Source organism: Varroa jacobsoni, unplaced genomic scaffold (assembly GCF_002532875.2).
Source record: "Varroa jacobsoni isolate VJ856 unplaced genomic scaffold, vjacob_1.0 scaffold_1423, whole genome shotgun sequence".
NCBI lineage: Eukaryota > Metazoa > Arthropoda > Arachnida > Mesostigmata > Varroidae > Varroa > Varroa jacobsoni.
In genome coordinates, this window is record NW_019214325.1 from 458798 (window position 1) to 475079 (window position 16282).

The 16282-nt window shown below is 36.6% G+C and overlaps 2 protein-coding genes across 6 annotated transcripts; one reads left to right on the forward strand and one right to left on the reverse strand.

Moving 5' to 3' along the window:
- Positions 1-1102: 1102 nt before the first annotated feature.
- LOC111269913 (rRNA N(6)-adenosine-methyltransferase ZCCHC4) lies at positions 1103-5526 on the reverse strand. 4 transcript variants are annotated; one of them, XM_022849835.2, is made up of 8 exons: positions 5329-5526; positions 4262-4405; positions 3900-4075; positions 3456-3613; positions 2305-3042; positions 1998-2143; positions 1570-1716; positions 1103-1256 (listed from the first exon to the last, which is right to left on the reverse strand). In XM_022849835.2, the coding sequence occupies exons 1-8, from the start codon at positions 5367-5369 to the stop codon at positions 1133-1135; spliced, it is 1674 nt and encodes a 557-aa protein (XP_022705570.1). In that variant the 5' UTR covers positions 5370-5526; the 3' UTR covers positions 1103-1132. The 4 variants fall into 4 exon arrangements, with proteins under 4 accessions (XP_022705570.1, XP_022705569.1, XP_022705571.1 ...); XM_022849834.2 differs by having other exon boundaries at positions 4262-4408; XM_022849836.2 differs by having other exon boundaries at positions 1564-1716; positions 4262-4408.
- Positions 5527-6234: 708 nt separating this feature from the next.
- Positions 6235-15922, forward strand: LOC111269899 (CAAX prenyl protease 1 homolog). Of its 2 annotated transcripts, none has more exons than XM_022849811.1 (12): positions 6235-6430; positions 7433-7594; positions 7979-8086; positions 8297-8443; positions 8547-8613; positions 8786-8922; positions 10570-10799; positions 11098-11284; positions 11813-12020; positions 12384-12532; positions 14414-14509; positions 14775-15922. In XM_022849811.1, exons 2-12 carry the CDS (start codon positions 7478-7480, stop codon positions 14895-14897), a joined length of 1569 nt encoding a protein of 522 aa, XP_022705546.1. In that variant the 5' UTR covers positions 6235-6430; positions 7433-7477; the 3' UTR covers positions 14898-15922. The 2 variants fall into 2 exon arrangements, with proteins under 2 accessions (XP_022705546.1, XP_022705547.1); XM_022849812.1 differs by having other exon boundaries at positions 7444-7594.
- The last annotated feature ends 360 nt before the right edge of the window (positions 15923-16282 follow it).

The window sequence follows — 16282 nt, forward strand, 5'->3', positions numbered from 1 at the left end:
ACCTTTAACAGAAAAAGCTTAACTTGTACGTGGGTGGGACACTTGTTATGAAATGTTTCCGTAGAATATTTGAACATATCAATAGCGCATCAATATATCTCCATAGGGAAAACCCGTACAACCATTATATTGGAGTATAGGCAGGCCTTCAAAATCGTTGTATAGCTAGCTATAGGTATAATTGGGCTATAACGATACACACATTCTACTATGACCGACATGGTAATTATATTCACTCATAGGTGTAAAAAAGAATGCTGCACAAGCTAATGACGACTGAGGATACCGCCTGTCTCTACTTACGAGCCATAACTATCACCTAAATAATGGGGGATACTTTAGCCCCATCGGTACTGGCCCGAAAATAGCTAGAAAAAGCTTTACATAAATATACAGTTCATACTATTCTTTTTATTAGGTTTATATATATAAGCACTATTCATAATGATGTATCCAGTCTTCGTGATTTTCGTAGCTGCTCTACACAAATGATTATTTAATGTGAAATAGATTATGAAGTACCTTCGGTGATACTTCCTTAAGTAAACGCTTGCTTTAACGGAGCGGCCGCTTTCTGTTCTATCTAAATAATTACTCCCTGAAAACATATTTTATCCCCTTAGTAGCACATAAGTTGCTTTAAGTATTCAACACAATGACTCCTATAACGTCAAATAATATCGAGAAGCCGTCACAATACGCGCATCTAGATATTTTTTTAACCCGTTTACTTTGTGATATCCCCGCGTATTCATGGATAAAATAGCTCGCCTAAAAATTTCTCTTGTTACTAACTAATTCTGAACGTAACTTAAGCGACAGTCCGATCAATACAAATCGTTGTGAATATTACAAACACCCTCAAAATAGTAATCTTAATAACAAACACTAACTTTTATCAGTGGGGAGGTTATATTAGCGCAATTTTCCAGTAACCAAAGTGCTGCAACTTACCTTTTTTTACAAAACTTCTCAAGTTGCGTTACTCAGAAAATTAATATTATAGGTTTTCATTAAATAACATTAAAAATTAGGCGTCATTTATTTATGCAGTTTAGTGTTTTCGGGGGCGGGCCAATATCATTAAAAGCGAGGCGCAAAACAGGGTATGTAGAATGTACTTTTATTTTTATTATCGTTTTTTTTGACGGCGAGCTGATTTTCTCACCAACGAAACTGTATTCGTGGAGCTGGTCGCGGAACCTTTACTCCTTCTATAAAAATTACACTTGCCGGATAGATGGCAACGCTTGCACCTATAGAAAAAAACAATAACATAATCAAATTTGAAGGTTATTTTCTTTTTCAAGCTTACCTTAATTCAGCTTTATAAGAAGCGAGGAATAATAACACTGTGTTTTTTACTTTACTCTAGAGTACTTCCCCAAAGGAAAGTAGTAATAAGATGTGACTCTATTTTTACTAGCAAAAGAATAATCCTTCTGTTGCTAAATCTTTTGCCAGCTACCTAGCAATAACCAAATGATTAATAGCATTAATCGCTATAAAAAACAACTGCTAAGGTACGCATCTTGTAGAAAAGTTCATTTTTAAATTTCAGACTTTTACTTGATACAGTGATCCCAGGTCTGTTTAACACATCGCTGGCAGACAAAGCAGTGTCGAGTGGCAGCATGGTTTTTCGAAGGACAAGTTCCGCACTCTGCGCAATGAACATTGACGCTGTGTACCCATCGAACGCACTTAATGCAGTATCTGTTCAAAATATCCGTCATTATTATTAAGATAGTTTAAATTGAATCTCGCGTATCCCTCATATAACAACAATTTTGTGGTCATTTTGAAACTACGACAAGTCACCACGTGCAAAGCTTCTGTCCATAAGTCGGACAATTTTTTGTTTCATTCAAGTAAACGTTGTATTCCAGGGACATACGGGCAATAAATAATTAGTGAATATTTTCTCAATTCACAGAGTTAGAATAAGTTGCAAGTTTTCCCAAGCATCTAATACCACGACAGAACATCGACCGTACTTGTAAGTGGGTCCTGGAAGGGGTATTTCGTTCAGCGGGATATCGGTGAAAATCCTTACGGGGCTTGAATCGTTTTTCATTTTCCGCTGATTGCGATATCGAACTGCGAGATCGCACATCGCCAGTGAGGGAAGATGTAAATTAACCTACTTCGAAAAGCATCCAATTTACTGTTGAGCGTTAATTCTTTCTAGTACTCACTAGGTAATTGATTCCTGGTTAACTTAGTGCTGCTGCAATACTATCGGACACATTTAATCGTTTGATGTTTTTATAATAAAATAAAACGATGGTCTTCTTATGGTACCTGCGATTCGTTGAAATAAGGAAACACGAGCAACCGGTTCCAGTTCCCATGGTTTGTTAGCTTTTTTAGAGTCTTCGCAAGGGCTCCAAGCAAAGCACCAAACGGTGGATCGATGATGACTAGAGCGCTATCAAAACGTTCTTCACAGTAATCTGTGTTATGTATTTGGCGTACGCTCTTTTTGTGAAGCAATTCTGATGAATGCTTTAAAACCTGATTCCGATATAGTTCTTTACGCATAGCCTCAGGATCTCCAGTTTCTTCCTGATCTTGTTCACCTGCTATACAAATGAACTGTTCTGCTGCGGAATCAGTACCAGCAATTTGTAAGGGCATGCTAGCGCAAACTACCATTTTATCACGACGTCGTCGCTTTCTAAGTGGTCTTTCAGTCTGACTAGAGCCTATTAGGGATGGCATTTTCGTTGTTCTCGAAGTCCTAAGTGATTCCCCCGAATCGAATAAAGTGCTTTGTTGTGCAGAAAAATGTCGTTCTCTTTCTGCCACATCTCTTTCTGGAGTAATAGTTTTATAAGGTTTCTCTTCAGATCCGTTTACAAATTTCCACAAAGCGCTTTCATCGCCATCACGAAATGCGAGTCCATTGAACATGTTGAACCAGGTGAATGATCTAGAGGAATAGAACGCTTCCAAGCGTCGATCAATATCAGCCAAATGACATTTCACTCCAAGAACGCGAAGGCGTTCAAATATCGACGGTGTGCCTAGGCATAATACCTGAAATAGCGTATACGTTGTAAATACTTTGGAGTCGCCCAAACACTATTTCGGCACAGAGCTATATTTGTAAAATTTTGTCATAGTAATAATGAACAACTACAATAATCTTTATTTTGAAAAAATAATTATTAATAGATGGAATTTTGTTACGCATTAAGTTTACGGACATTCTTAATCTCTACGGGATCTGCAATATGGTTAAACAACTATAAAACTCATAGAGGATATAGAATAGTGCTTTATGATCAGTAGCAGAAATCAGATTGAATAGTGAGTAGAAGTTACTACAGAAATCTCTATCTAAAAGTTGTTGTGTCATTCAAAAGCCCTGATACTACACATTGGGTATATAGAGGCTGATGCCAATTTCAACGAAAGATCATCGTTTTTTTTTTTATTTTTTCTTTTACCTTTTCGAATTTGGATGCTAGACGAACCATGAAATCCAACGTGTTTTTATCGAAGTGGTATTGAGCATGGCCTTTATTGGTAGAGAGCTGGGCCAAATAAGACGACGGCGTGTTCATCTCTGTCGGACTGATACCTCGCAAACTGTGATGAAGACATGCTGAGAGACAAGTAAAGAAAAAAAGATAATGAACTGTCGACATGAACACAGCTGGAGAAATAAAAATTTATGTTAATTTGTTTTAATATCATATTTTTTTCCTCTCAGTTTTGACCAAAATGTAGATACTCTTTTAATTGTTGCTGAATTACTCTTCAGCATAAGATTATTTAGCCAGAGTGTTTGTGAGGTTAATTAAAATTATTTTTTGATCAATTCATATGCAAAGAAATTAAACAGCACTCATCCGTAAAAACATACGATTCTAAAACAAGCAACTACAAACCATTCTGTGAGGTAGTATAAATACGGCAACATTGCGAGCAGAATAAGGAGTCCTTTAACACGTGCGGAGGATCATGGTGCTCAGCTTTTGGAATGTATTGTTCCCGTACTTCATGCCAGGTTTTGAACTTCTTTTTCAAGTCTACTTCAAAGTAAAGTGGACACAGCTTTCGAGATCTATAAACAGTTCATACCATAATGTTATGATATGCATAAAAAATCTACTTCAACTAACCAACCATATCTTTTTACCTAAACACTCAGCTGACTTAGCGTATAGCCAGATATTTTTATAGCTATCGTTGAATAATCGCTTTCATAAAACTGTAAGGTCTTCACTTTAATAAACTATAGTTTACTAACCTGCAAGCGGAACAAGCAAAGAAGTATTTTCCAACCCGATTAAACAGCAACGCTGGCCCATGACAACAGGCCGGACTCTCGTTAGGATCACTCTCAATGACCGTCACGTACTCCGCCAGTGGCATATCGGAAACACGTCCTTTACTACTATCAACAACAGAGAAACACAGAACACCAGTACAGTTTTACAACAGAACACAGGTACCGTTCTGGTAACGGAACATTAACGGTCATGTCATAAATGTAGAACGTTATTAGCGCGTATAAAATTATTACAATCTTATTTCATAGGACTCAAATCTTCCAAGAATCCTGACAAGTGATTTCCTGTTATTCTGACCGTAGGCTTTGTTCTAAAAAGCGATATTTAACCTTAAACTGTGATACTGTACTATTCATACTGAGTGCAGTTTCTATTTCGATCGCATTGCTGTAAGTTCAAGAAACTATATTCACTGCTGTTTTACCTATTATGTAATACCGTATTTGGCTAAGTCATGCAACATTATTGGGATCAGGTCAGTAGAGAAGGTTGTCAAAAGTATAAATGGTTACTACTGCAGCTTTATAAAACAAAAAGAAGAAAAGTTTTGCAGAGTCCTGCGAATTTCGTTTACACTGGTATTTTACCTTCCAAATAGTCAACTTTTTTTTGTAAAATATCCCTATAATTCGCTCGTTTTTCGAATCTCATATACATGGACTTGCACATACAGCTTACAAATTATTTTTTTTCTCTCTGCAAGTTGCTAATAGCGGAAATGCTCTATGCTTACGTAAAATATTGTAGAACTCAAGCATCTACGGCAACTAGCCAATTGCTAAACGACAGTAGAAGAATTGAGGACGTTTTGAAACATTCGATTTTTTCGGGCATTAATATAGTTAATTAATATATTAATTTTAATTATTGTTATTAATTTAATTATTTCCATTACTGTATCACAATGCCAATCGCATAATTTATTATCTTCGAATCAAGCTTGTGATATCGTATGATCCCACAGAATATAAACCAATAGGCTACAATTATTTTAAGGTAATTTAAACTGAAAAGTTCCACTTACACAATGGTAGTCTTCTTTCGAATTTTACAAATAGAAAACATGTACAAATTCAAATTGTCCGTGTTGGATTATCAACTAGTAAAACATTATGTTGTCTGTGTTTCAAATTAATTAAATAAACCAATTCATTTTTGTAATGTAACATAAAATGCGTTATAAGTCAAAGGCGAGCGCGAGACATCGAAACACGTCTGGGTATCATCGAGATAAACAAAACATTCCCCTTTCTTTATCGTCTGGTTTAAATCGAACTTAGTCATGATCTGTTTAACTCAACAGTAGGTTTTACAGTTAAAAATCCATTTAGGTATATTTTTCCTTCTATATGTAGCCGTATTTTTGTTGAATGATATAAATGAGGTACAATCAAATTAACAGTTCGCTAAACTTAATTAAGATTACGTTATCATTTCATTTTCTCCGCTTTACAAATATGTAAAGTAATAACAAAATGTTAAATCTATTAGTTCTAATTTTATTATTCAATAAGAAATTCAAGCTACTGAATTTAACAAATATGATCGATAATGGCCGCTGATTTCGGCCTTGCTGAACGTATTGAAATTTAGAATTACTGCGCTTGCATTGCTTGATATCGCTAGACTTTAAAGGTGCATGGCTCAATCTAAATAAATCATGGTAAAATGTTAGCCAATACGGTTTACCTATTAAAATAGAATAGTTTATCAATTTGCAAATTCTTTTATTTCTGGGCTATCGAATTAGGTTGTTGTGTAGATTTTTTATTCAACGTATTTAGGCACAATAGGGTTCTTATCAATGGCCGAGTTGTTTACATATAGACCGGCGCAAAAATCGACAGCTGAAGAATAATTCGTTCATTCGTTTTAGCGCTTGCATCCTCAATTGATCGAATTGATAGGGAGAGAGTGTTATTTTTAATTGAGAGAGGCCTAAGTAGGAGACAGCGTTGTCATTCTAAGCAACACGCCGATGGTTTACGCTACGTACTATAGATGAATGTTGCAGAGATTGCAACTAGTTTTGTTTTTGTTGGTGCGTGTTGATGTAGGGATAGAGTACGCGCCGGAAATATACCCTGGAAACACGAAATTCGACGCGCTCTTGTAAACTCCAAAAGGTGACTTACTCACGTTCCCTGCTTTTAGGCCGTTGTACATACGTATGTGTGTAAAGCCTATAGTGACCTAGTATCTCAACAATAGTGCAAAACGGAACAAAGATTAGGAAAGGAATTTCATTGGAACATTATTATTATTAGGCAAAGCTCACTTTGTATTTTTATGACTATAAGCAAAAGCTTATCCAGCAATATGAGTTGTGCCGTACACGAGGAATGAGTTTGCATGATTGAAGAGTTTATTTTTCAAATTCTCGTATTAAGTAGATGATAAATTAGCCAGTTATTAAAGGCGAATTTGGAAAATGAAGCTTCCTCCGAGGATACAACAGAATCTAAGACCAACGACGCTCAGAGTAATCTAACTTCTTGTGATAGCATCTTAGGGTGCCTTGTCATAATTCATTTAACCGCTACGTTTATGTATGCAGAGGTTTATATGGATTTTTCTAGCGGAGTGATTTGATGTTGAAGTATAGATTTGCGACGCCTTGTACCGTAGAAACGTTTGTCTGTCATGTCACAACGCCGTATGTGAACCAATTTAATTGACCAGTCTGTGATGTGGTTAGCAAAGTTCAGCTATGCCAATAAAGATATCTCGTATCTGCTTAAATTAAAAAAATTCTCTAACGTGTCTTAACCTTTCGACGTTTGTTGAACATCAAATTACTTTAACGTATCCAAGCCGGCTTGTATGCCGGGAATCACTTGTCAAAATGAAACTACCGAAATCTCCATGAAAAGTCCAAATAAACATTTCTATTAAACAGCAATAACAAATTTATGCGTACATAAGCATTTAGTATTATAAAGCAGGATATATTAGGAAACTCAATAGGGTCCTAGGTAAAATACGAAATATCTATCCAAGTAAATGTCTTAATCTTGTTATCTTCACATCATTTCGGATACATTCGGATAGCTATCACTAATTTATACATTATACATCTGTACTCCTAGACACATATTTTAAGGAAGGTGAAAATTGGTGATTTTCAGTAACTTAATAGGCCTTTAGGCAATAGCTTACGAAAGTAATTCATTATGGCGGAGATGAACACTGGGCCTCCTCTCACCCCGCGTGGATCATATACCTTAAGAGGTTATGGCGGAGGATATCTGGATACCTTTCTAGTTGCAAAAGAACATTTTAAAGAGCAGGTAAGTAATCGTGTTGGCTTTGTATTACATTGAATCTATATAAAATTTGCGATAATTATTACTTTGGAAGCATTAAACACGGTAAAATTATAGTTTAGCTAATTATGGATTCATGAATGGGCTCCAAAGTATCTGCAATGGGTTTCAAGTGTTTCTTATATATCCTTATATAAAGTAGAGAGTAAACCAAGCAGCCGTTGGCTGGCTTAAAACTCCATTGTAAATGATAACAAACTACCCATTGAATAGTCACCAGACAGCATGATTTCCATATGCTTCATTTCCATAGACTATCTGTAAGATGCTGCGTTTGCCTTTGCAGTTATTTGCGTCATATATAATAATTTCGAGTTCAAGTTTAACTGTACGAACTTTTTGCCTCAGGTATCACTTGTGATCGACTCTCACTGGACACCATCAAATGTGTTCTACTTCTGTGTGGGATTCACTTTCCTGGTATTCTTGTGGAAACAGTACCTTATGTATAGACAGGTAGGCCCATGTGGTAATTGCTGAAATATATATTTTTTTGCGACCTGATAGATGTATCTATCAGTATCGCAAAAAAAATTATACAACAGGATTTCATATATATATATATATATATACGCAGATGTTTCGTCGCTGAATATGTATCTAAATCATTCCGTGGCTTTAGCATAAAGTTAACATAAGCTGTTTCTGGTTGTCTAAACTTCTTAGTATCGCGTGTACGTGCTGAACGAGTTCGTCCCCCCAGAAGTGTGCATTCTCATGGAACAAAAATACTTTGCAAAGGCCCGTGCCTATCGCATCGATCTCACGCGATTTGCCTTTGTACACGAGACGTTCTCTCGGATTCTCACCCTTGTAAGTTGCGTGTAATTTCTTATAGTCGTCGCTCATTGGTTTTAGGTAAGCGAGTGCGCGCGGATACCTAATTTCTCTAATAAACAACTTTCAACAATTTTAGGTCGTGCTTTCATTGAATATCGGCCCAAAATTCTGGGACTATTGTGGGCATCTTGTCACGTTAGCAGGTAGGAAAACAAAATATCAACCCTTTTGTCTTGGGTGCATGATACCATGAGTTGATCGTTCCATGTATACTGTACATGTACTTGAAAACAGTTATTCTGTAATATAGAGAATTTGCAAGATTTGATTGTTTCGTAGCCAACATAAGTTCGCTAACATTGATCTTTCCTACAGGATACAGTAAAAAGAATGAACTACTCACGACGGCCGTCTTTGTACTGATCGGCTCATTTGTTTCGACACTGATCGGACTTCCCTGGGATCTCTACGGAACATTTAAGATTGAAGAAAAGCATGGATTTAATAAAATGGTGAGTGCATTTTAGTACTACTAGATGCGTTCTGTAATTCTTTATAATAACTTTGCAATTTATTTTCACCTGTAGTCATACGCTAGAACTGTTATCATAACTTTACTTTCGCTTTCTTTAAATGTTTACGAGGGAGGGGGCATTGTTTTTTTACATGAGTGATTACCGCAGGGATGTGCTAAACGATTTTCCAAATACAGGCCAAACTGTGTGCAGATGACTGTAAACAGAAACATACTCGACCTCACCTAGCAAGTCCCTAAGTTTTGAAGTAGACCTATCGATTCACTTCACTTATATACCAGTGGGTTGAAATTACTAATGTCAACCCAATTTGATGCTTTGGGTCTTTTTCAGAGACATTTGAACATCCCTCGTCCCCACTGTCTTTCAATCATTCTTTCTCTGTCCCCATCCCTTTTTAATGCTAGTGTCCTATTCCTTTCTTTACGCTCTCTTAGCCTTATACTACGTTCCACCACGTATTAACCACTCTCCATGCTGCTAGGGTCGTTGTCGTGTTATCGTTAACTGTAACTCCACGACGTCCTTAACTGTTTTTCTTCCAGTCCCTACCTGCTGAGCCTCTTTTTTGCTTCAATTAGAGGCCTGCGATGGAAAATTGTGTGTTTCATGTTGTGCTCCGTCGCAGTGTTGTAAAGACATACCTTTTTCAGTTATGTAGATTCGGAGTGGTCCATGGTCAGCTTTCCTTTCTTTCAGACTTATCCGGAGATCTAGAATCAGGTTTCTGGTTGTCGCACTGTTCTTCGAACATCATACCGTAGTCGGGTTTATGTCATTATCTAAGAGCTGTAAGCTTTTCCTCTCGCTAGGAAATTCCACGGCGCCATTTTGGTTAAGATTAGGGACACTTCGGTCAAGACCGCCCTGTACGCTAAAGTAATCCTGATGGCCAGCGTCCTTTAGACCGAGATTAATGCGTCCCTATTCCTTGCCGTTTATCCAATATCATGTTTTCGTATACAGGTTATGCATATGGTTGTATTGATTCAGCAACCGCGGCTAAGATCCTGCGACTATTTCCCAAAGCCCTATCAATTCTCGACAAGGTCCGAGTCAGGCTCAGGTATAGCTTGAAAGTTTTTGCCGAAACGTATTTCACGTTGGCAAGTGCGGATGGGCCGGTATCCAAAACGATCCAAGATGCTTTGCTTTACTATGATGAATGATCCGCTACCACAAAGTCAACCCTCCGTCCGTTTCCGATCTATTAGTTAGAGGGCTTCCGCCTTTTTAGGTGCCAAGTGTTGATAGTTGCGATCTATCCATTGTGCTTCATTGGCCGCGTTTTATAAAGAGTTTTCTGTTCTAGCCATGATCACGAGCGCGAGATCGTCAATGTAAGTTAGAATTCCAGAGCAAGGGTCCGAAAATCAAGTTCTGCTGGGCAACGACACTCCTCTTCCTTGCAACTATTTTTCTCACCTACTCCTAGACAGTATTACTTCTCTGCACTGGATTTATTTTTGTTTTTTATTCCATCGTTAATCCATAATGGAAATGGACTGTATCACGGTATGGGAGAGTTCAATAAAACAATAGTTTTGTTAAAGCTTTTCTGCCGCATGTTAACTTATTCGTAACAATTATTTGCATAACAATTATTTGTGATTGTATTTATAGACGTTGAAGTTCTACGCGTGGGATAAGATAAAAAAGTTCATCGTATCTCAACTCATTACGCTGCCGATTCTCTGCGGAATGGTTCAAATCGTTAAAGTCGGAGGTGACCTGTTCTTTGTCTATCTTTGGGCATTCATGTTCATGGTCACACTCCTGGTTATGACAATTTATCCCGATTTCATCGCACCTCTATTCGATAAATTCTCTCCGCTGCCTGAAGGAAAACTCAGGTATTACAAGACACGCAATAGAAATGTACACATATAGCCAATGTATGATTCGGTTATAAATAGCATTTTTTACACAACGTAGCATAGCGTATTGCATCTAATTGTATATTGTCCATTCCTGATAAAATATCCACCTATTACTCAATTTTTAAAAAAGAAGATGCTTCTATGGTTAAGTGAATTCGTTCTGTTATATAATTTCCAAATCAAATTTTTATATTCCATAGATTAAAACATATAAAATTTGTGCAATCTAACCCTATTACGTCTCCAATGCTTTTGCTTCAATGTATAACAGGAACGAAATTGAAGCTGTGGCGGCGTCTCTTGAATATCCACTAAAACAGTTGTACATTGTCGAACAGTCGAAGCGATCTGCCCACAGCAACGCGTACCTATATGGTATGTTCAGTAGTAAAAAAATTGTCCTCTTCGACACACTTTTGAAGGGATCCAGTGAAGCAACAAATCTAAATGAAAACACGGTTCGTATTCTTATTGTCTTGCAAATGTCATCTAGGTATATGAGAATTTTGCTCTATTCCAATATTAGGCCAGAATCTCTAACTTGATTCTTTGGAGATATAACAATCAAAACTTGAGGAAGTAAACACACTTTTGTGATTAGAATATGAAGAATTCGGTATGTTTTATAATATGATAATGTGGTATTAATGGCGTAACGCTAAGCTGTACATATACAGTGCTTCTTTAACAAACTTTAACAAGCAGCGATTGTTTTTTTTGATCAATATTAATGTTTCAAAATGATTAGTCGAACTAAAAAATATTTAGAAATAGAATCTGATAAAAGACACGAGCTTTCTTGTGATTTTTGTTTTATCTTATTTTTATGTCATCTAGTGGGCTAGAAATCCGCTTTTTACAGATAGCAATAGCCCAAATTGTTTATAAGTTGTTTTTACAAGTATATACGAACGATTTTTATAAAGCCTGGAAAGAAACAATTTCTTTTAGTTTAACAATTTAATTCTATCTCGGGGTATGTGCAGGCCAACGATAATGCTACAGAGACAGAAGGAGTAGACGAACCGGATGATCACGGTGAGCCCGGAACCAACGTCAAACGTAGAAATGTTGACAGTTCAGAAGAGAAGGGAGATGATTTAAAAAAGTGCACTGACGACGAAATTGTTGCTATTATCTGCCACGAATTAGGCCACTGGAAGATGTGGCATGTAACCAAGCGATTCGTCATTCGTACGTATTTTCTTATGGCATTTGCTTTATTAATTTATACACCTTTCAAATATCAAACATTTGAATATTTGCCGACGTACTCCAAAATTACGATTAACGTTTAGGTCAGAAACAAATTCCCTATAAACTGCTATATGTGAAAATGTGCATCACAGATGGAGGCGTTTTTGTAATATGTTTATATATAAATATACTTATCATATAATTAAGTGCATTAAATATCAAAAGAACGTACTATAACAAAAGCACTAAGATGTTCTTAACATTTCTAAATTAATGCAGTTTATTGCTTCCGTGGCTGATGTACTTCGAATGACCGTAGCAATTCAATGGTCTAATTATCTTCACAAACCTATGTTTCAGTGCACCTCCACATGCTGTTCAGCTTCATTATTTTTGCGTCATTGTACCAAAACGCCACCATTTATAAGGCGTTCGGTTTCGATACTGACAAGCCTATACTTATCGGAATGCTGCTTATACTAGAGTATATATTCTCACCGTACAATGTGGTAAGTGTCAATGTACAAACAAACGAACGAATGAATAAATTTAACGACAGGCGTTGTAGAGTCTACCAACGAATCTAATATAGGTGGCAGCGACGCTTATCTTTAGACGTCTTTTTCACCGTTAGCATTTGCAAATTAGGTGACGCAGGCAAATACTTTGCGTATCATGGTTTCCGTAATACGAATAGATTTGTTGACCCAACGTGAAAAAAAATTCAATTAACCGCACTGAAATAGAAATCAACAATATTTAAAATGGGTTTTTGGGTGCTAATTGTAGGTGCTGTACTTTCGCCTGTGCGCCTGTGTATATTTGCATAGAACCTTTGTAAATAGTTACACGATGTGATAATACGGACAATGTTACTGATCGTAGTCGTCATAACGCTAAGCGGATGCTTTGAACTTGTATGAGAAATTACCTCCCTCTGCATAGAGTTACATGTAAAAAGAGGTTAACATTTGGACAGGAGAGTGAGTATACCCGAAAATTGGCATAAAAAGGTAGGCTTGTTAAGTTGATACGCATCGGAGTCTGTTAAGAGCATCTACAAAAACGGCCCACGTTTCCTGCGGTAACAGTGGTGATCATCATGGCCGAATCGATAAATATCAAATATATAAACAGCTTAGCTGAAGTACCCGTTGATTGTTTCTACAGCAATAGTTAAATGTTCATTGAATAATTGTTGCATCATTAGATTGCACGGCATTGTCGGTCGTTGTCGCCATTAATAATGCGATTATTCCCCGATGCCGCGGGAGCGATGACGCTGTATTTTTAAATGTCGCCTTCGGCGATGAAGCAGCGGTTTTACCGTTGAGAGTAGAAACGTAGGATTTGGTTTATAGGAGCATATAAGTTACTCGGAGCTGGTTCATCGCAAGCTTTCAATTACTACCTAAATTTGCTTCCTCACATAGATCCCTTTGTGAAAAAAAGCTGCCATCCGGTCAGGAGAACAAATCGTCGACAAACATTATGCGTCTAAAGGTACCCAGCGGGTCCCCTGTCAAAGAGGCCAGCGCTAATAAATATATTAGGCGACAATTACTTAAGTAATATTTTTTATTTATACTGTAATGAAATATTATTGAACAATTACATTTTTATAGGAAATTGCAAGATTGCGGACATCGGATAAAGTCGAAGCTATAGAGAAGAATTACTTAGTCATTTCGAACTATTCAGTATTGTGATACCAACTCTTGAAAGTTTCCTCGGTCTTGACTTCTGCACGAACAAAAATAAGATTTTTAAGATAATGTGCGTAGCAAAATGCCTAAGTGCATAATTTATTTCACAGTCAATAACATCTTAGACGACCATTTAAATTCAAAAATGTATGCAAAGCATTCGATAGCTTGCGAAACGCCCCTTTAGGTATTTTATTAATGAGAACTAATTAACTTTAAACTTCGTTTATCGACTCGATTATTGTATACTATACAAAAAACAGCTGCACCACGTCTTGATTATCTACTGCATATTTTCGTCTCAATGTTTATAAATATATCTGAAGTAAGAGATATTTGAATGTCCCACATAATAAGAATTCAACAATTCCTTGTATTAATCAAAGTGTTCTATTCCTTGCAATTGGCGATATTAAGTAAACAGTATCCGCATTTGAAAGCGGACGAGCGTCAATCTAATACAATAGTTAGTGTTAAAACCTTTTTTACTGCAGTTGTTTATTAGTATTAGTGAAGGTAGGCGCTTTTGTAATAGTAAGGAATATGCGTGTATGTATACTATTCAAATAATAATGTTGTATTATTCAACACCTCTTTTGGTTAGTGCAGCAGCATTTGAATATAGTTTTTATCAATGAGTTCGTATGTATTGTCAAATCCGTTACTTTGTTCCTCGGTTTGCAGTTTATGGACTTTCTCTTGACGTACTACTCGAGAAAGCAGGAGTTTGAAGCAGACGATTTTGCACGAAAAATGCACCGCGCCTCATATTTGAGACAGGTGAGGAACTTAAACGACATAAGTTAAAACCGTTTAACCACTTTAATTGTATTTTCATACCTAGTATACTATAATAAGGTAAACATTTTGAAGATAACAGAATAATATACACTTATTGTTGGAAAATATTGCACCGATATACCACTCAATTGACCTTTGAGTTTTTGTAAAGTTTTTTCATGGCCCGTATTTGCCTCTTGAATGATATATGAATAAGACGTTGTATTTACATGTAGAAAGTAACAAACACTGTGGTTGCTTGCAGGCGCTGATCAATCTAAACAAGGACAATCTGGGTTTTCCTCTAAATGATCCATTGTACTCCGCGTGGCATCATTCACATCCACCGTTGCAGGAACGCATCCAGGCGCTTGGCAAAAACGAATAAGCGCCCTGTTTGCCGATCTCGTCAAATTGGAGACTTGAATGTGACAAATATCCGGGTGGCGAAATAGACTAAAGTTGACAAGAAATGTCTCAAGTAAACCTTACATCTACCTTAATTGACTTTTGGAAAATTCGTTTGAGGTGCACGTGCGATAGCACCTATATCCGAACAATTGATTTCGGAAAAAAACAAAGAAGCATCATCGCTATAGATTCCATACTCCATTAATAAAAGTAATAAGAGTCGTAGTTGTTTGACTGAAATACGATGGGCGTTCTAGTAAGTTTCTCTCTTATTGTCACTTGTCAGAATGTGGTAACTGTAAGTCAACTTGAAACGATAAAGTTGATGCCCAACGATAACTTTTCCATATATTCCATTGTTTCCAATATATGCAATTACCTTTGTCAGGTTTAGTTGGTACCGAAAATGATATAGCAGAACTGACTTCTTATGTCTGAACATTGCTGCACTTAAAACATATTTATAGCCTAAGTATTTTATAGTTTTATTACAGATGTATAAGTATAAAAATTAATGCGCGACTGCAACATTATGCCTGCAGCTATATAATAAAGATTCTGAGTACAGCGACGGCATGGAGAAACGTATGCAGGTTTGGGACAAGTAGGTGAGAGACTCTGACAGTTAAAGGCGCGAATGAAAGCTGATCTTTTCCAAATCATTGTTATGCTACCACACAAGTTATATTTTATTTTTGTCCTTACCAGGGTGTTGGTTGGTGAAAAACATAATTGACTTTTCTAGTAGCTAATAAATTAGCTTTAAGCATTGCTGCATAAGCTAATGCGTATGTACAAAGAACGTTGACAGCACTCCTCACTTTTCTCAATGCCTCTTTTGATGGGTACAGCTAACCTCAGATTTAACTGCAAAGATGGTTGCATGATACAATGGTGTGTACTAGGTAACGCGTTGTCAACAAATTTTTTTAAGTTAATATGTACTAACTTGTCAAATAATAGACCACAAAGAGTTGTATGAATAAACTTTAGCTTTGCATATGTTCGTGTGCAGTTATTACATGCAATAGTAAATAATAATAATAAAAGTCAACACTTAGAGATCCTTCAACAGTCTCTTAATGTATATTTAAGAAACGTTCTTGAATGAAAAAAAGGCATTTTGTGCTGTGCCTTATTCTTACATCAAAACCGATGCATCCTTGCTTGAAAGTTCACCTAGCTACATATGGCCAATTTTACACGAGTAGAGAAAAAAAGAACGTTTGTTAAACGTTCTTTTAAAACGTCTTGACAAAAACAATTTTTGAACAAGGTTAATCACTTTAAATATACGATCAAAACTAGTAGCCCGATTGACCGGCATGTAAGTAGCCTAAAATTGGTTTACGTCGGCAAGCT

Excerpts from the sequence above, each read along its gene's own strand:
- LOC111269899 (XM_022849811.1), top strand. The coding sequence starts at position 7,478 with ATGGCGGAGATGAACACTGGGCCTCCTCTCACCCCGCGTGGATCATAT. Across the intron at positions 8,614-8,785 it reads GCATCTTGTCACGTTAGCAG|GATACAGTAAAAAGAATGAA; the intron begins GTAGGAAAACAA and ends TCTTTCCTACAG. Across the intron at positions 8,923-10,569 it reads AGCATGGATTTAATAAAATG|ACGTTGAAGTTCTACGCGTG; the intron begins GTGAGTGCATTT and ends TTGTATTTATAG.
- LOC111269913 (XM_022849834.2), bottom strand. The coding sequence starts at position 5,369 with ATGTTTTCTATTTGTAAAATTCGAAAGAAGACTACCATTGT. Across the intron at positions 3,614-3,899 it reads TTATACTACCTCACAGAATG|CATGTCTTCATCACAGTTTG; the intron begins GTTTGTAGTTGC and ends CTTGTCTCTCAG. Across the intron at positions 1,257-1,569 it reads ACCTGGGATCACTGTATCAA|GTGCAAGCGTTGCCATCTAT; the intron begins GTAAAAGTCTGA and ends TTTTTTCTATAG.